At 44.3% G+C, this 20106-nt stretch overlaps 2 protein-coding genes across 2 annotated transcripts; one reads left to right on the top strand and one right to left on the bottom strand.

Moving 5' to 3' along the window:
- Positions 1 to 5813: 5813 nt before the first annotated feature.
- Positions 5814 to 8857, bottom strand: TNFRSF9 (TNF receptor superfamily member 9). The gene is made up of 7 exons (XM_054394810.1): positions 8743 to 8857; positions 8537 to 8656; positions 8159 to 8296; positions 7619 to 7685; positions 7374 to 7513; positions 7020 to 7154; positions 5814 to 6063 (listed from the first exon to the last, which is right to left on the bottom strand). The coding sequence occupies exons 1-7, from the start codon at positions 8855 to 8857 to the stop codon at positions 5936 to 5938; spliced, it is 843 nt and encodes a 280-aa protein (XP_054250785.1). The 3' UTR covers positions 5814 to 5935.
- Positions 8858 to 10227: 1370 nt separating this feature from the next.
- PARK7 (Parkinsonism associated deglycase) lies at positions 10228 to 17813 on the top strand. Its single transcript, XM_054394986.1, has 7 exons — positions 10228 to 10256; positions 12559 to 12693; positions 13174 to 13275; positions 13885 to 13944; positions 14746 to 14815; positions 16393 to 16479; positions 17385 to 17813. Exons 2-7 carry the CDS (start codon positions 12604 to 12606, stop codon positions 17537 to 17539), a joined length of 564 nt encoding a protein of 187 aa, XP_054250961.1. The 5' UTR covers positions 10228 to 10256; positions 12559 to 12603; the 3' UTR covers positions 17540 to 17813.
- The last annotated feature ends 2293 nt before the right edge of the window (positions 17814 to 20106 follow it).

The raw sequence follows: 20106 nt of genomic DNA, 5'->3' as shown, positions 1-20106 counted from the left end.
CCTGTTGGGAGACACAGCACATCGAAGGAACAAAAAAAAAAACCTAACTTGGGCACTTGCTGTTAGCTTCCTTTTTGAGGATGCTGCCTCTGCCCACTGTGTTCCAAGTGTATCATGGCCCCTGTGGCACATGTTCTGTATAATCAAACAGCACTTTGTGGTGCACTTGGGCATACACAGTGGTATTTCTGTCTTCCAGGTTTCTCTCAAAGCAATGTAAGATCCCTGAGAGGTTCTGACCTAGGTTTCTTTGTTCTGTGGTGGGCTGAAGGTGCCCAGGTGAGGGGGTATGCTTAGCTGAACACGGACCTCTGTGTAAACAGAGACGACACGACCACAGGGCTTTCTGAAGACATTTTATTGTGCTGTAGAATTGGTACATGGTCTACAAACTCTCTGGTACAGGATGAGAGCTGTCAAAACATTGCTCCTTTGTAGTACAGTTTCCATGAGTTTGGGGGGAAAAACCCTCTTGATTTTGGGCTGGCACACTGTAGTCTGGGTATATACTCCAAGTGAAGCTTGACAAGCTAGTCCTCTCAGCACTACAGTGTTAGCAAACTGAAGCTGTACGCTGTTTCGGATGAAAGAAGGCAAGTCTAGCATGACTGGAACTTGGAAATACCGCACATTGATATCTTACAGGAATTGGATTCTGGATAATGCAGCCACAAACAGTGGAGCAGAGACCAGAAATAAGGTTTCTTCCACAAAAATTGTAATGGAACTAACTACGCAATTTGAGTTTATTTTTAAACCTGACACTGTGAGCACAGACAGTATCAGGAAAGAGGTCTTTCTGCAGCAAGAATGGAACTTTACCTTTCTGCAGCTCTCCCAGGGTATCCCAAATAATCTGGTTTGGTCCTTGTAAGAAAATATGATCCAGACAAAAGTAGAATAAGAGCTTCATCTCATGCTTCTAGTCAGCAAACTGCACAGAAAGGAGTACAAAGCAGTCTTGCTGAGAGGCACAGGCTGTTAGTCAGTGACTGTCCATGCTTACACTGTCATTTTTTTTGCCAGAACTGTGTTTGTTCTAAACCTGCTGAAATCCTTGTGCACAAGAGAAAAGTGAGCTCATGCAACCTAAGATGTAGTTTGAAACAACTGACTTAAATGGGTAGTTTGGACATTTTTATTTCAGCTTTGAAATGGCTTGTTTCAGTTTGGATTATGTAAATGGAGAGTAGATTTAACAGGGTTAAGACACACCATAAGTCATCCTTAAATTGAAGTAGGCATCCCTGCATGGAGTTTTGCACTTGGTAAATCAAGTAAAACCTGATTTGTTTTCTTAAGACAAACAGGTTAGACAAAAGATTTCTCTCTCTCACTTTAGCTGGTGGCTTTTTCTCATAATACAACACAGTTTGGTTTAGAGTATCTCAGGAATAGTTTGCTGCTTTAACTGGCAGGCATACACAGGATCTAGCAGGTGAAAGGAAACATAGTAAGTGATATAACAAACTTTTGCCAAATTGAGGTTAGAGAGAATTTCCATTTTCTTTGTATATGTGTTAAAATTCCTGTTTACACTGAGGGTAATGATAGTATCCAACAGCCTTTTTTGTGCCAGTTCCAGGGACAAAAGGATGCTCAGCCATCTGTTCCTGAGGCAGAGTTAACACAAAACCTGTGGGATGGAGAACCTCCTTTGGCAGATTCTGAAGAAAGCAATGTATCAGGGAAGGTTTGTTTGTAGCTGAAAGAGGAACCAAGTTAATCCTTGGTGAAAGAATAAAACTTTGTGTAATTTTAATAGTGAAACTTACCTTTTTTCCCTCACCTGTTTAAAATGCAAGTGGAGTGGTAAAAGTTGCCTGTTTAATACTATTTCCTATGCTTTAAGTCTTTTCAGAGTGGACCACCTCCTGAGGAGGTTTTCCGTTATTAGTGTTAGTATCAGAATGACCGTCGGAGAAGACAATGCTTCTATCCCACCAAGAATTTGATAGGAAGATTGAAAAGTAAGAAATCATGTTCTACTTTTTACAAAATTATAGGATATTTATATGTTTAAAAGGAGCAGTTTTGGAGTTTCTATTATCCAGAAGTATCAGGCACAGAAATGCACAAGCATGCCTGTAGAAGACAGAGGGAGGTAAGAAGCACAAAACCTTTTGCTGTGAACCTTTTGCTTAGCCGTACAACTCTTGCAGGAAATTCTGAAGCTGAGACATGTGACAAACAGTTGTGATTACTGATGCCAGTAACTGCACCAGGAAATGGTGCTGGTTCTGGAAGCAATAAAAAAAAGCAACAGGTTCCCCTGCTTAAGCTTACCTTTGAAGAGGATTTGTCGTCTTTTTCCATGCCTTCGGAACTGTCTGACATCACCTGGGCCTCTGCACACAGTCTGGATAAGAGAGGGCTTTCTGACTACCAAGAAAAACAAATGAAAATGCACAAAGCTTGCATCTGGTGTCTTACCTTATCCTTGGCCACTCAGCTGCTTGAGAGTTGTCATGGCATTCGCAGATCCTTTTTGCTTGCTACATGATAAATTAAAAAGACTGTTGAGAGAAGGGACATTCACAGAAAGCAGACAACAGTTAGAGCAGCTCAAACTGTTAGAAGGGATGATTTGCCATTTCTACATGAACTGGTAAGTTTCTTCAGGCATTAAAGAATCTGTATGTTCAATAACAGTTCCCTGTCAAGTCAAAATGCACATGATCTATCAGTTGTTATAGCATCACCAAAAAATACTTCTTTTCCACAGCCCTCATTCTGAATTATGGATAGTCAGACTGTGCAGTTTCATCCCCTTCACCCTTGCTGAATGAAGGGTTTTGCAGTGCTCAACACGCCTACAGGAAAACTGTCCTCTGTTAAGGAGCAGACAGATTCAGCTGCAAACTCTGCTCAGGAATGCTGGTAGAAGCTTAATACTGGCAATTCTGTTTTAATCTAGTTCTTGATGACCCTGAAATCTTTGCAACATTTTCACAAAATCTGGAGACACTAAAACATTCAGGAAATGGAATGTGGCATCCTGAATGATGTAGATCAGATACCTGCACCATTTCTTCTCCTGTGACTTATATAGTAACCACTTGTCAACTACTGAGCTGCACATTATCTACCACTGACTGAAGAAAAAAAAGAATAATTTCAAAAATGAAAAAGCAAATTATAAATACATGGCTTTTTGCAGATGCGAACTTCCAGACAAACTTAATTGATGATTCTGCCCACTGTAGTATGCCCATAGCATACTGCCAGAAGTGGTTTTATAGCTGTCTGCTACATGCATAATGAAAAGGAGGATTTGAGCAGGTTTTAAAATTAAAAAAAAATATATTTCTGTGGGGTCTACAATGGGGACAAGCTTCTATAGTACATTTCTTCTACATCCTCACAGTGAAGGCAAAATACACAAGACAATCATGAATTGTGTTCAAGGCAGTGCATGATTCTCTGTCTGGAATTTAGGTTCTTTATGGAAAGCCACAGTTCACAGAAGTATTGTATAAATCTGAAAACTGCTAAACACTTCACCTGTCTTAGTGTTGACAGTGCTGCTTTTCTCTGAAGGGTGATGATCTGCTCTGATGCTTAGTGGCAAAAACCTATTAATTCACCTGTATTTATTCTCAGTTCTGTGGTGACCACATACAGCACAGCAATGGAGCCAAGGCATTTTAGGAGCAAGCAAGCACTGCGCTCTCCAGTGTGTAGTGCTCCAGTCTTCCCTTTTGTATTTGAACTATGATTTATTTTGCTTTGGAGAATAACTCCTCTTTCAGGCTTTGCTATCAGCTCTTCCTGGGTTTCATCTGTAAACCTTTCTGCTTCGTAGATGTCACTGCAGTATTTCACAGAAGTACAAACTTAGCCAATCTCCTGTTCTTGCTTCTGTGGGCAGATGCCATGTGCTGTCGTGAAATGCAGTCATAGCTGCCTTGTGCCAACAAAATCTGGTTTATGGTTAATTTGGCCTTCCTAACTCAGATGGCAGAAGTCACAGGCAGTTATCCGCCTAATCTTTTGACTGAAACGAAGATTGCTCCTGACATTTTATTCAGAACGTTTGGGTTTGGTTTGGTTTTTGTGGGGTGTTTTCTGTTTCTTTCCCTTTTTTTTTTTTTTCTATGAATTGAGTGTTCCTTGCAACAGTCCACAAAGCCACTTTTGGTGTGTGTCCCTTAGTCTCAGAAATCAACTTGCACTTATTTAGGTTGTTTTGTTGTGGTTTGGTTTATTTTTTTTTCTCTATAGGTTTTGGGTTGCTTTGTGGGAATTTTATGCCACTTCTGTAGATTTGAAAAATCAAACCAACTGGATAAAAGTGTTGCAATGAGCACCTCATTGTTCAGCAAGTAGATTTATTTCTGCTTCAGGTACAGAAAAGGAAAAGAAGTGTTTTGCACTGACTTCTAAGCATTACAAAATATATGCAGATTGCACTCCTAAAATGCAAAATTCTAACTGGTATCTCTTTTTCCCAAGAAGAAAACAGAGGAGATTTTGCTTTTTTACAGGATGCATGCAGTAATTCTCATACCTTATGTGTGCACTAAAAATGAATCACAACGCTTTTATCCTGGTACAAGGTAATGCGCACTCATGCAATGGTTGCTCTTTGCAGTTTAAATAGATTGGTGGCTTTTCATGTGTCCATATCTTTAAGTTTGTGGGCTTGAAGTAACAGTCAGCTCACATGGGTGAAAGCACCAACAGAGAAGAGACATGGGGAGTTAGAAAGAAAGGTTTATTTAAACATACTCCACGGTTCAGGCTTGGGTGGGATGGGCATTCGCTCCCTGTTTTATATTTACTTGTACACAAATTTATAAAAATATGTAGCTGTGATTTGGTGATCTGCTCTACTATCTTCTGCTGAAAGGAGAGCTGGGCTGTCATTGTTCACACGCAAGAACAGCATTCTCGAAGTTGAAAATTACCCTTGACCTGACATGTTGATAGGTTTTGTTCTGTTTTTTTGAATACCATTTACTGAAGAAATAGAATATTTGAAGTTTGTAAAAGGTTAAAAATGATGTCATGAATGCCATGATTCGAACATGCATTCTTTTTTCTTAAGACTAAAGTAACTGTAATTGCTCAGTGAGATAATATCTGATGTTAAAATCTTTCCAACCTCAGTTACAAAAATAGTACCAGAAATGTATCACATCTATGTATAGCACATCTGCAATGTACATAATGTTTACATCACCTAAAGATCAAAGATGAATGATGTAGGACTTGAAGGTGTTGCAGTCCAGCTGCAGTTACATCTATTTCTAAGAGAAGTCAACCACAGCTTTCCTTGGTGTTTCCACTGTCTCTCTGAAGCTGCTCGGCACAACAGCAGATGCAAGCTACTACAAAATGCTTTGCAGCTCTAGATTTTTATGGCAAACGCTCCTACATAGGAGATGGTGTGCAGTGGTCAGGCCAGGTAGCTGTTTCAAGGGCTGATGGGCTCTAAAATGGGGTCTACCTGTACACAAACCCCAAGACTGTAAGCTTTGAGTCAACCTTTAGGAGCTGTAGCTCTAGACTCAAGAGGATGTCTGGCAACAGTGCCACACATGGTTCTACTATGTGCTAGAGAGCTGCTTTTTAGCTTCAAATGCTGTCAGACTGCATGTAAATTATGGTTCAGGCACCATTTATGAGGGACCAAAAAGCCATTCCTGCTCTCCTATTACTGCTTTTAAGTGGAGTACTTGATATATGCAGATCAGGTACCACTTCTTAGAAATATGATTCCTAGTTCTAGAGGAAGAAAGTCAGCAAGCTAGATCCGTTTATTTATCTTTATTTTTTTAAGAGGTGGAAAACATGCACTTTTTTCCTTAGTGGAAGCGCTATTCAGCACTCTGAAATTCACAGATTCTGGTATCCTCTCTATTTGCGTGAACAGATTCTTGTTGTGTTCCAAAACGAAATTCAAATGTGGTTGACCTGGACAGTCCAACTCCTAGTTCACCAAAAGATCTCTGAATTCTGTGGATTTGCTGTGGTTTTGATATTCACCTTGTTCTTCCTGAGGAAAGCGGCAGCTGCAGGCATCATCTTCCTGAATTGACTGTTCAGGTGTGGGATACACTAAAGAAAAATACCAGATGTTCACTTTTTTTTTTTTATTCAGCCATATTATTTCATTCTTCCTCAGTCACAAATGCAGGAAGTCCGCATGATCTTCCCAATCATTCAATAATCTGAAATTATTCCTCTACGGTTTACACATCTCATAAAACCAATTTATCATACTTTGTTTTCCTTAATGCAACAGGGGTTGCTAGTGCTCTGTTTGCTATAGGAACGGAGGAAGACCAACATGGAGTTACTAATTTTTTTAAGTAATGCTATTGTCTCCTGATTTCAGAATCACAGAATGCATCTGTTTGGAAGAGACCTCAACGTTCATCCAGTCCGACCCTCAACCCAGAACTGAAGGGTCACTGGACGATCAAGCCCTTATCTCCAGGAAAGGGGAGAGGAAGAGAAAACAAACCACAGAACAAAAATCCAAACTAAAAGTTATGTTAGATTCAATTCTACCTCATCTTCGTACTGAACTGTTGAGCTTCTCAGCTCTCAGAGGCCAGTGCTGGATTCAGGCTGACTACATCTCTGTATCAGTACATCCTGACTGATAAACCCTCTTCTACTGCAGCCAAAGTTCAAAGATGCTCTCTCCAGGCCATGCATTCTGTTTATGAGCAGAAAGATCTAGGACGTGCTGTTGCTGTGTGTGTCAAGGATGGTCTTTGGAAATAGGATCCATTCAATTTATTAACTGGATCAGCAAGGCTCAGCTGAGCTTTTATACCTCCCAAGAATACTTCACTTCTATGGATGTAGTTAACCTGCAATGCTGATAGAACACCCACAGGTAATTAAGTGCTTTCTCTGATAAAAATTCCAAAACTCTCTTCTGTTTGTTTATGACTTACAAGGCCAAAAAATGAAGCTATCTGCAACTATCTTTGCAAGACACTTAAAACCCAGATTTCTGATTTGTCTAGTTTCTAAAACAAAAATTGAAGAGTGTATCTTACTTTCCTTGAAGACAGTATGTATTTTCTTTTTCTGCCAGATTCTGCAGCATATGCATGAGGGTAGCAGAAACAGTATGCACAACAGCCCAGCTACAGTAAGAGAAATTCTGATAACGTCCATCTGGAGGTCCTTCCCTAGGAAGAAAACGACATTCTTCGATAAGTCTTACAGAACAGAATTCTATGCCCTTGACTCAGCTGACAAATGTCTCCAACTCTGCTTCTGGATGGCTGCAGCTGGGAATGTAAAGAAGGAATGAGTCTTGCTGTAAGTGGAAAGTGAATGAGCTATAGTGTGTTTCAAAACAGATGATAATTATTTAGCTCTATAAGCAATATTATAAAATGACTCACCTGGCACAGTGAAAGAAGAAAATGGAATTGCAGGAGACCTGATAGAGACAGTAGTGGCTAAAGTGGGATTATCTGAAACATGCTTGCAAACGACGTCTTTTGCTGCTGTTCCAGGCTCCAGGACTTGGTTTGCAGAGCACCTGAAAGACATTTAAAGCAAAACAGGAGAGGTGGGAAAGGATGGTGATGGTGAATCTAGTCAAGTGTAATAATTGTAGCATTGATTTTACTTGTAGATTACTTACTTTGTCCAGTTTTTACAAGAGCTGTTGGGCTGATCATTAAAAGTTCCATAGCGGCAAATCTGGCAGCCTTAACAGATAAAGACAAGTAAATTTATGCAAGATGAGCGCTTAAAAACATGTGAAACCTGATTTTTGCCTGCTTGGACAATGATTATGATCCCCCTTCACAGAATTACTATTTCATAAGCCTCTCCATGTGTGCAAGGCAAGTCTTTCCATGTGAACTATGGAGCAGTGCATAGTTCTCTGCTGCCACAACTCACGTCTAACTCCAGATGAGTTTCCCACGTGCTGGTGACAAAAGAGCTGTCGTGCAAAGGGAACCAACTGCTGGATGACTTTAGCTGCAGCAGGGCTGGGATTTGTGGGTTCACCGTCTCCTGTACTCCCTCCTCGCACCAAGCATGCCCTTTCGCAGCAGTGGCAGCTGCTACCTTGCGAAGTTCTTAACTCTGGTTGTTTTGGCGCTATGCAGGAGGCAGTGGTGCACCCGCTGCAGTGAGAGAGGAGGTTTCAATCGGCAAGGAAGAGTGACCTTACCGCTCTCCGTGTCCTCCTGACCCACGCCACAGCTTCGGTCGCAGCGAGAGCAGCCGTCGCCGTTGCAGCGATACCCCTCCTTGCACGTGCATTCAGCATCGCTTTTTGCGGAACACTTCTTAAAATACCTGAATGGTCCTGGAAGGTGGAAACGAGTCTTAGGCTCCCTCAGCGCGGCGCCGCAAAGGTTCGGGACCTTTGCTGTTACAAAATCAAGCTGGTGGCTTCATCGAGAAGCCCACAAGTGCAGCGCCTTGTTAGGTCAGTGCCGTTCCCACTCACAGCGACCTGACAAGCTAACGCTAGATCGTTCGCCTCACGGAGGTCACGAAGGGCCCGTGAGGAGCCGCCTGCTCCGGGCTCACCGCCGTCCGGTACCTTCGCACTTCCGGCAGAGTGTACAGGCGCGGAGTCCCGCTGCCCTGGAGAAAGTGTCGGGTGGGCACTGCCGGCAGGATCCGCCGTGCTTGCAGCCCGCACTCGCCACGAAGAAGGTACCTGCGGATCAAGACAGAGGATGGTTGCCGCGGGACTGTGCCCGGTGCCCCTCGCATCGGCCTGCCCCGTCCCGGTCCGGTCCTCACCTGCTGGGCATTCGGCGCTGCACGGCAGAGAGACTGTGGGCCCCGGGCTGACCGCCAGCGCCAGCAGCACTGCCAGCAAGAGTGCCCGGCCCGCCCGTGCAGCTGCCGGTCCCATGGGGTCGGTGCCTGTCGGCGCGGCCTGCTGAAGTGCGTGCGGGGCGGCGGGCGCCGGCCCTTAGGTGCCGCCCCCGAGTGCCTGGCTGCGTCAGCCCGGGGGTGGTGGGGAAACCCCTGGCCGGCGGGACTTTCCCGACCCCTCAGCACGACCCCTGCTGCCGGGCAGCGCCCCGCCGTCCTCTAGCGGGGAATCCCCGCGGTGGCCTGGTGGTCCGGCCCAGCCCGGCCGCGCCCCTGAAGGGTGAGGGTTTGGGTGGGAGGCCGCTGCTGCCGGGAGAGCAGACGGCGTGGACAGGGCTGCGCACAGCTCCGCCATGTACGGGATGCTGTGTCCGAGGCAAACTCCGCAGCGCAGCGGCACCCGGGCGCTGCAGTCTGACGGCGGAGCCTGCCGGCGCCCGACGCCTCCCTGCGCGGGTCATCCCGGGGGGCTGCTAGCCGGGGCCGGGGTAAAGGCGATGATCGCCTCCAACGGGAAGCGATCCGCGCCCACGGCGATGCCCGGCCGCGCAGCCCCGCCCCCTGCGGCTCCCCGCCGCCAATCCCCTTCGCTCTTCCACGGGTATGGAGTCGCCGGTGCGGTCGGCACCGGCCGGTGCCCTGAGGCCTAGAGCACGGCCACGGCGGGTGCGAGCTAGGCGGGAGCGGAAAGGACAACGCGAAGAGAGAACTTTTACAGCGTACGTTACAAAGGCGAGCGCAGCCTGCGGTTGGTGCGTGCCCAGCACGCAGGCAGTTAAATGCAGAGAGCAGCCTGTCGAGGGTTTTGACTGACGTCCAGTGTGGGTGGGTAGCACGCAAAACGTCCCCGCGCCAGGAGCAGAAGCCCGCACCAGTTTCAGGAGAGCCCGCAATAAAATCCTTCCCTGTGACTTGCGCTCTTGCGTGACCTGAACTTGAGCCGCTCTGCCAGAGTTCTCATGGGTCTGCCACTGGGGAACCGGACTATGACTGCCAGCACCTACAGGCAGGTTCACAACTGAAGAGCCGCTTTAACAGCTCTGTCTTGCAAAGTACAGAACTTTCTCCTTACAACTGCGGAAACTGTCCTTGAGCCATGGGCATTTTCCGTGTATTATGAGCTTCGGGAAACAGAGCTGCGGGTTAGATCTTTCGGGCCAGACTTGGAAAAGACTACAGACTTGGCTCAGCACCCCACAATGTGCGAGGGCTAGCCAAGGTCAAGCGGCAGCAGCTTAGAGAAGCGTGGCGACTCCGGACCGCCCCTAAGCTGCTCTTCTGAGCGAGCGTGAGAAAAAGGCTACATCCGCCAATGGGAAAGGACAGACAAGCGCTGGCCGCGGGGGCGGGCTGCTGGGCGGAGAGGCGGGGCGGATCAGGGGGGTGGGGGCGACTGCGAGGCGGGGACGGGCATAGTCGCCCGTGCCGCAGCTGAGGTGAGTTTAAATTCGAGTCTCAGTCCGAGTCCCACTCCTACTCGCGCCGTTTGGGTCGCGTGCCGGCTCACTGTATCCGGCCGGAGCAGCCTCCGGCTCGCGGCAGGTGGGGGACTGGCCGCGGCGAGCCGTCGGTTCCGCCGGGCCGGTGTTCCGCCGCGCGGATGGGGCGGGCGGGCGGCCTGCCTGCCTGCCGAAGGCCTGTCGGATGTGCGCTGCCGCAGAGGCCGCGGCCGCGCGCAGGATAGGAAAGCCGCTTGTCATCCGGGGGCCGAGTCTTGCCGCGGCTGTGCTCTCTGACGTTGCAGGCTCTGCGGCCTCGACCCTTGCCGCTGGTTGCTCTGACATTCTTGCTGCGTCCAGTGGCGCCGTGGCCTAAAGCTGACGTGCGAATATGCACGGACGCGGCCGTTCATGTGGCCTGGCGGAGCTGCTCACCCTCACAGCGTCTTTTGCCTTTGGAAGCGCTCTGTTTGGTCGTGACGTTTGGTAATGTCCGTCTTAGAGCTTCTGATTCAGCCACCTGCCACCGTCTCAAGAAATCTGCATATAACCAGTATGGGGAATGTGTTTAGCTTAATGGCTTGGTGCACCAGTGTGTATGCTGGCACTGAGAAGCAAATGGTAGACGTGTGTGTCGATAGCTTGCTAAATGAAGGGGCTGTCAGGTGGTATAGCTTGGCTCTGCCCTTTTGGAAAAACCAGCTATGCCGTGGTGGCATTTACAGCCTGACAGCTGGCTACACGTGCACCCACGTAAAGAGCAGTGTTAATCTCCCCAGATTTGTCAGCGTATTACGGTAAATGTCTAAGAAGAGCAGGAAGGGACTGCATTTTGCTAGATTAGGGGAAAGAGAAAAGGTTTCAGGGTCAGGTGCCTGTTTGCATCTAAAGAACTCATGAGAGTGATACCAACCTTACCTAGAGTATTTTCCTATGGTAAGGAGCAAATGCAGTATTTCTGTGTGGTGGCTATTCAGGTAGTCTGAATAGGTTGATTCTGTAAAATTTATTTTTTGCCTTCAAGATGAGTCATTAGGAAACTCCAGTTTGTCCTGAACTTCTTGCTGATACCTTCAGTTTGAGTGTATTTGTTCAGCTGGTCTCTTGGTGCTTGGAATGAGAGGAAATGGCTGCAAATTTTGCCAGGCTGGTTTAGGTTGGATATTAGGAAAAATGTCTTTCCTGCAAGAGTGGTCGGCACTGGAACAGGCTGCCCAGGGAGGTAGTGGAGTCACCATTCCTGGAAGCGACAAGAAACCTGTGGGTATGGTGGTTGGGCACACGGTTTAATGGTCATGATGCTGTTAGGTCAACAGTTGGACTGGATGACCTTAGAGGTCTTTTCCAACCAAAACAATTCTGTGCTTCTACTGACAGGAGGGAGCAAACCTGAAAACAGGTGACGTTGAAGCAGAACGAGGGGATGGTTTTAATTTTTGTGGACAGCCAAATCTCTGCTCGTTTTTTTTTTTTTTTTTTTTTTTTAGTGCGTGTCTGGATGGGAAGTCCCTGCATAGGAAAATATCCCTGTCTTGTAGAGAGATGACCTGAGAAATGCCTTACCACAGCACAAATGCTTTCACAGCCCTCTCTTGTACCAGTATCAGTTAGTATATATTTTACATGATGTAGTTACTTACTTAACCTTCAGGTGGAAATGTGGCCGTTCATCTCAACTTGAATTTAGAAGCCAGAAAAGGAAGGCTTAAGCCTAGTTTGTTCCATTTGTTAAATTCTGTGGTCTGCTCCCCCATCACACATGTGCACACACAGTTCTCCCCCACAAAATCGTGAAACATGCAGAAAATCTGTTGCTGAGGTTTTGCAGGGGCACTGATCAAGGCTTTATAAGTCACAGGAAACTCTTCATGAGGTGTGCTATGTGGAAACTAAATACCAGACATGAGGTCAAAGCTCATGCAAGCCATTTTTATAAATGCTGACCTGGGTGGGAGTCAGTGGTCTGAGTATGACTGAGGTTGTGCATATTGAGAACAGCTCTTATCACCCTCCTGGAACCCTTCTTTCTGGCAGACTTAAGTCATGTAGAGTTTCGATTAGGCCAAGCTGCTTTCTGTGCGTCCCACTGCACAAATGTCTTAATCTCTTAATGCATTCTTTGTAAAAGCTTTTTAGTTGCATGAGGTGCCTATAAATATAAAATACAGCTAGTGAACCGTTTTGTGGTGGTGTAAATGAAAGATAATGCAAACCCACAAATTGCACATTGTTAAATTGGGAAGGATTTGCACTGGGGCATTTGCCTTCTAATCACATTGTCTCTTTCTGCCCTCCTCAGTCCCTCCCTTCACAACCATCTTGCCTAGCAGCAACCCTTCAAGATATGGCCTCAAAAAGAGCATTGGTCATTCTAGCAAAAGGTGCAGAGGAAATGGAAACTGTAATCCCCACTGATGTTATGCGAAGAGCTGGGGTGAGTATTTAGACCACAAAAAAATCAAGGGAAACTCTTTGCCTCAAGTTGGTGTTAATTGTCAGGAGTTCCAGGCATAGGCTGCTGTAGGAGGTGAAAGTTTATGTGTGTCTTCTTACTGGCTATACAACGATATTTGTTGTGTCCCAAACAAACACGCATGACAATTGATGTTTGTGCAAAATACCTTTTGAAATGGAGCCTAATGTAGACTAGAGTAGATGTTTCGTTTGGGAGACCAGTGGGATCAGCTATTCTCTAAATGTCCTGTTTGAAAAGTTGAACTGTTAGAGATATTTGTTAATCTCTGGGTTGATCTCTGTGTGTTTGGACTTACGCATGGTTTGTTGAAACTTAAGTGTTGCCCTATTCTTGACAGCTTTCAGTAGTGGTTTGCTCATTCTGTGTACTACTTAAGAATTAACATAGAATACAAATGCCCTGCCCTGTATTGTAACCATACACATATTCTCCTGGTAGATCAAGGTGACTGTTGCAGGCCTAACAGGTAAAGAGCCAGTGCAGTGCAGTCGAGATGTCTTCATTTGTCCTGATGCCAGTCTTGAAGATGCCAGAAAAGAGGTAGGTCATCACCCTGATCTGATACAGTGGTGAATATAACCATTCTCACAGTTTCAGAGGTGAATCTTAAAGCTTAGGCATTACCTTTAGAAATATATTGCATGTTATGTTAGCTCTGTGCAGCAGTGAAATACAGAGCTGCATGTGCTGCAGTGCTCCCCTTCAGTGTTGTCCTCTTTCATAGCACACTAGGATCAGACACACTTCTTAATTCTGCACAGGTACTTGTTTTTGTGAAGCATCAAATTTTGCATGTTAAACAGCCCAACAAAATACCATGACTTGGAACAACTGAAAAGTTGTGATAAGAAGCCAAACAATGCTGTAGTTAGACCTGTAAAGGAGGGCTGGAGCAAAACTACTTGCTGTCAGTTGTGTGCCAAATGCACAAGACTTTGAAGTTAGTTGTGTAAAACACTTTATTGATAATAGGGTTTTACTGGAATAGGGAACAGTATTTTCTTCCATAATTGAAACTGGTTGTTGTTCAGTGGAAGAAAAGGTAGATCCCTTTGTTTCTCACTCCATGCAACTGTAGCGGCCTTAAAACAGAGTGATGCATGTACCAGCCTCTGTTCAACAGACCAATTTTACCTTTTGTTTGTTTAGGGACCTTATGATGTTGTGGTCCTGCCTGGGGGTAACCTTGGAGCTCAGAACCTATCAGAGGTAAAGTTCTGGTATCTTAAAATTCATGGGCATCCTCGTGAGTATTCAGTTCAGCATCTGTAAATCCTCTTCTGAGTAATTCAGTAAACTGATTGTTAATTGTCTTAAGTCTTCTTGTGAAATACATAATTGAGACAACAGGGTAGATTCTTGGACCTGAATACCTAGTTAATCAAAATGGAAGAGTGCTCTGTATTGTGGGAAGATCTCTGTTCATGATCATATGAAGATGAAACAGTTGCAAATGAAGATTTAATTTCCTGAAATACAAAGCAGGCTGAACCCACAGAACTGTTCCTTCACTGAAGAATACTGTCTCTGGGTGCAAAAGTGTTGTAGTGGTGGCATAACTATGTTCTGGAAGGCAGGCAAATAAGTCAATCTATCACATAGAATTTAGATGATATCACGCAGTTTGTAAACCCTGGAATATGAAGCAAATATCCCTTACAAATCTTGTTACAAATTATAGAAACTGTCTGGAGGTGTATCATGAATATCTTGTAAGGCTTTTGAACAACAACTAATTTCTTTGGCCATGGATGAACCAATTGTTTTGTGGGCCAAGTACTTGCAGTTACTTCTGATTTCCTTACTCTCTCCTAGCTGGGCAAGCTTTTACTGGTTTCAATTTTTCTCCTTCTTAGTGTTCTCATTGCCCTGTGTCCTGAGACAGGATGGAGAGTTGTCAGATGGTTTTCTTTGTAACACTTGTTTGTGAATTTGCAGTGGAAAATATTTCAGCCATGCTTCAAGTAATCAGCCCCAAACAATGACTTGTGATACGGTTTCTTCCTACAGTCTCCTGCTGTGAAAGACATTTTGAAGGACCAGGAAAGCAGAAAAGGCCTGATTGCTGCTATATGTGCAGGTGGGTTAGCGATGTGTCTTGTTTGTAAAGTACTAGGATATTTTGATGGGGCATGCAGACAGTTCCCAGTCTTAGAAATCTGTGTTCCTGTAATTTAGGAGCAGGGATGTATGCTGTACGTGTACCCAGCAGCATTCGAGTTTTTTTGTAAAAAACTCGTAGTTTTTTACAAATAGTAGAGGAATCTCTAAACCACTATAAACACTTTCCCTGCAAGTTCTGCTTGGTACACAGTTCTTTCTTTCAATCTATTGTGTTACTGTCCTTAAAATAAAAAGTGAAAGGTGAAGTGCTAGGGTTTTTTTCCAAATACTTGCTTATTCTGGTGATCATGAGGACACGGTGCTAGCAGAACATCAGTGCTATGAATGTATCTCACATCTCTGCTGCCCTTTGGCTTCACAGGGAAGGGTGTAAATATAGAATCCAGGCTCTCCCTTCCTTGTCTGAGTGGTAGCAAAAGATGGAACTACTCTGAGCATGGGATTGCCTGCTTACATACTCTGCACAACTGGGTACCCAGTTCATTCTTTGGGAGATTTGTGCATAGAGAAGCAAAATGAACAATTGCCAGTACTCCTAAACTGAACTGAGAGGCTGGCCTAGGTAACTTGTAGCTGAGAAGGAGAAGAGTGGCAGTGAGTGTGTAAGAGACTAACAGAGCGTGTCTGTGCAGTGTGTTTTCACTTTTCTGGTATGTTGCTTGGTTTGGTTCGGTTAGGTGATACACATGCAGAGTTCTGAACATCCTTGAATCTGGCAGTGGAAGTCTTCTACCTCTCCACCTGTACCTCTTGCAGATTGAGGGTTGCCCCATAAGGGCCTTGTGTGTAATAAGGACAGTTCATTTATTTAGTTACAATGATTCCTGGAGATGATTCCAGCTGAACACAAAGAAGGTCATTTTACTGGACTATATCAGAAATAAATCAAATGTACAGAAATGAAACTGAGTTTAGGCCAATCTGCCTTCTGTTTCTTTTGGAATTCCCAAAAGGATTTTCTGTTGGATGGTATGAGCCTTCATTACACAAACTCCTTCCTCAATTCAGGCCGGGAAGGAAGAATGAAAAGAAAAGAGAAAGACTGTTAAACCCAAAACCTTAGCAGTTAGCCCATGATCTGCCCAAAATGCTGCTTGGCAGGCAATTGCATGTAAAGATTTGGTCACATGCAGTTTTTTTTACATTCCAGGCTTGACAAGTAATTGTACCTAGTTAACATTCAGATTGCAATGCAGACTTTTTGTCACTTAATATCAAGCAGTTTAAAATAAAATGTGTTACCTGGAAGTGAAATGATGTTGGTCCCAACTCCTCAAAAGGTAGTACAGTCACTGCTGCATGAACTGCATGTTCTCTGAGCCTTCTCTTCCTCTGTTTCTCTGATCAGGGTATCTTTTGTGTGACAGGTGTGTTCTTTCTGAGGCTTTTTGCTTCAGAGGTTGGGGTGCCCTTGGTTTCCTTAAAAACAGCCTCTCCAGTGAGCTTTAAGGCACCTTGAGGCCTGACTGCGTGTTCTGAAAAGTGTATGTAGCAGAAAACAGTTCCTCATGGGGCAACTTTGTGTCCTTACAGGTCCTACTGCCCTTCTGGCACATGGGATAGGGTTTGGAAGCAAAGTCACAACTCATCCTTTGGCCAAAGATAAAATGATGAATGGAGGTATCTAATAACTTTTATAAATTTCTCTCTAAACCCTTCTGACTTAGTTTTTTAGCCAAACCCTTGATTTATAAAAAAGGTAAACTGGTTTTGCATCTTTCTTTTCATTTTTGCCCTTCCTCAATGATTTCCTGAACATAATCAAAATTCAATTAAATATTCCAAGATGGCATTTCTAAGTCTCTTTAACCAGCAAATACAGTGCTGTATTAACATTCTCATCCTCAAGGAAAATACATTGATGTTGTCATACAGGGGGCAGTTTTTCCATTACCCTCTTGAGGCTGAGCTATATCTTGCCCTTTCGGTTCTTTGCCTTGGTGGTCCAAACAGCAAACCCCAGCAGCATCTTTCCTGCTCTCCCATGAACAGTACTTTGATGCTATGAGCAGCTGATACTTTAGAGTGGTGGTGAAGCACTAACAAGAATTCTGTGAACTTTAACAAGTCTGAAAGAGAGCAGGAGATGGCAGGGTTCCTCTAGTTTTCCTCTGCATGTGTTTGTTAAAAATGAAGTTGTGAGCAGGTACATAAAAGCAGTCTGACTTCCAAAAGTAACCTCACGGGAACTGACAGGTACAGCGAGCGCTTCTTGAAGGGCTTGTAGAATCAGTGGTGTGTTCCCATGCCCTGTGAATAAGCTGTCGGGAATCCCTGCAGGCACTTTTCCTCCCTGGGGACTGCAGGCAGTAATGAGCTGCTTGGTTCTGGAGGGGCAGTGGTACAGAGCTTGAGGCAGGCTGAGCCCACACAGGTGGCTGAGGTGTCTTCTGCAGAGCACGATGCTGTCTGCTCAGCCAGGAGCCTCTGCTCAGCTGCTGTAGGCTGCAGGCAAGCCCATGCTCTGTGGCAGCTGTGGGCACTGCTGGAGACTGACCCTCTGTCTGTTATGTGTCCCCCCCAAGCACACTACTGCTACTCCGAGAGCCGTGTGGAGAAAGATGGGAACATCCTCACCAGCCGTGGCCCTGGTACCAGCTTTGAATTTGGGTTGGCCATTGTTGAAACGCTGATGGGGAAGGATGTGGCCGAACAGGTGAAGGCACCCCTCATACTGTAAGAGTGAAATCCTGCTGTGGCACAGGGAGTAGGACTATTTTGAATGGAGAGTCTTGTTCTTTGTAGAATAGCTGTAAGATGCACTGTTGTAAGTACAATTTAATTGTGGGTGAAATTAGAAGATGCCTTTACCTAGACTAGGATACCTTCACAAACCAATGGTCTTTATTCCTGGAAAAAGATCCTGTTAGCAAACAGCTTCATCATGAAAAAGTAGCCAGATCTAATAATCTTAGCTCTTGGACAATACAGAAAAATAACACGGGAAAATGCTTGCTGAGTAAATAAAAATGAAGCAAGCCTGCTTGTGTGTTGTTTCTTTGTGTGTTTTCTCCCAACCCAGACCTGTGAAACCTTTTTACCACTGTGGCTAGCATCATACTATTCCAAACAACCATCTAGGATCTCACACAGTTCTGAAGTATGAGCTGAAATGAGGGGGAGTCAGGCACGGGAACAAGCTCCCTAAGGAAGTGGTCATGGCCCCAACCCTGTTGATGTTCAAGAAGCATTTGGATCATGTACTTCAATACATGGTTTAACTTTCAGGTTGCCCTACACAGAGTCAGGAGTTGGACTTGATGACCCTCGTGGGTCTGTTCCATCTCAGGATATTATGTGATTCTACAGTTCTATGACACAGATTATCAAGTTGTAATTAGACTTTGCTAAAACAATATTTTGTTTCCTGTATACAAATGAAGATCATTAATGAGTATTGATTCTAAGACAGTATGGAATTAAATTTAAAGTGGAAATATTCTTACCTTATCAAGCACTCATGAGTTCCCACAGCTAGCAGATTTTTCATGATACCGTTGTAATTTTTAGTCTTCTGTGTTGAATGATGGCAGATCCATTGAAGTATTTAGGCAGCCAGTCAGCATACATTGGGAAGTTTGGCAGATTGCCACCAGCAGCAGTGCTTGTTTCTACTGAATGAAAATTGGAACTTGCTACAAGCCTGGCTTAAGGAAGCATATGTTGGAGTTGCTGGACAGGTCTTTGGAGGAACCAGTAGATCTGTATACCCATGAGAACTACATTTGGAATCAATTTTTATCTTTGCTACCTTTCTTTTACCAAATAACCACTGTTGTCTGTCAGCAAGCATGCTTTGAATATGGCACCTGACTCAACACTGAAGTTGCCACAGCATCTGGAAACTTGGTTCTGCATATATCTGAAGTGTACATTCGGAAGTTAAAGTGACTGCATAAGATGCCTTTGTGATTGCTTGTTTTAATGGAAAACAAGTTATTCATTTTGATAATGAAGGGCATAGGTACTTCTGCAAACGCAGAAGTAAGAAATCTCTGTGTTGTTAGTATCTACTGGAAGAACTGCTTTAGCTGTATGCTCTGCCTATATTTGTTTAGGAAATCTTTCATATGCTTTGAAATATGCTCAAGATATGCAAAAAGTTGTAGTCTGTGTAAGATTGGACATGTTCACTCATTAAATCTGCATGTCTAGCTGGTATTGCCATGCAAATGTAAACTAAATGATGGAGAGAGTCTTTGTCCTATAATCCAGAATAATCACTTGGTTTGTAAATGGGCATGATTGAGAATCATGCTGGATGGAAAGCTGTGCATTCCTGGGCTGTTGTACTGCTTTATAGCATTAGAATGAAATCGTTTCCATGCTTGCATTAGGCTTCCAGAAATCCTCTAACACAAGGCATTAACGAAGCAGCCAGAAATTTCATTAGATGTTTTTATTTTTTTATTCTAAGGCTTGACAGAGTTCAGTTTACAAAAATGAGGTTTTCAGTGTGTGCATTTGGGCTTTCCCACTCCTATTAAAGTAGCAGTTTAAGGGGAAAAGAAAATTACCTTTCAGTTTGTGAAATGCCTTTTTTCTTTCACGATTATCTCATCCTTACTCTTCTGCCTTCTCTGAAGAATAGTGAGGGTTTTTTTTTCCTGTTGATTTGGTTTTTAGGCTTGCAGCTATAATTGAGAGTGAGCTCTTTTATGAAATTGAGCAGGATTCTATGACATGGGAAGAGTTAAGTTCTTAACAGTTCTAGGAACAGGTATGTGCACAAGAAGGCATAGATGCTGGTGGCATCTGCTGAAAATTATTCTCCTTCAGAATGAAGTAAGTTAAAAATGAAGAAGCATCTCTGAACCGGAAAAAAGCAAAGAATACATGGAGAGCAAGAAGTCTGCTTTTGCTTGCAGTCCTTTACCAAGTTTCCTTCCAAAAAAGGAAAGCAAAGTACACAGCACTGCACTGTAAGCAAGCACAAACCTAACACGGGAATATGCCCCTCCAAATAACAGAGAAAGGATGGTCTTCTAGAGAGAGAAAGGCATTCTTTTTAAAATAATATGGAGACAGACATAACCTTAATGAATGCAAAATAGCCTGCACACTGGTACTTAGAGCTGTAGAAGTATAGGAGGGAATATGCTTGATTCAGTAATTAACAAGTGAGGACAGCTTGCTAGCCCTTATTTGAATATCCATATTATTTGGTACATGGCATGAACCCCATGGTGACTGTCAGATTATTTTATTTGGTTTTTTCAACAAAATCATGCATTGTGGTGCAAGATA

This window comes from Indicator indicator, chromosome 32, assembly GCF_027791375.1.
Source record: "Indicator indicator isolate 239-I01 chromosome 32, UM_Iind_1.1, whole genome shotgun sequence".
NCBI classification, from domain to species: Eukaryota; Metazoa; Chordata; class Aves; order Piciformes; family Indicatoridae; genus Indicator; species Indicator indicator.
This window is presented reverse-complemented; position numbering and strand designations above follow the sequence as displayed.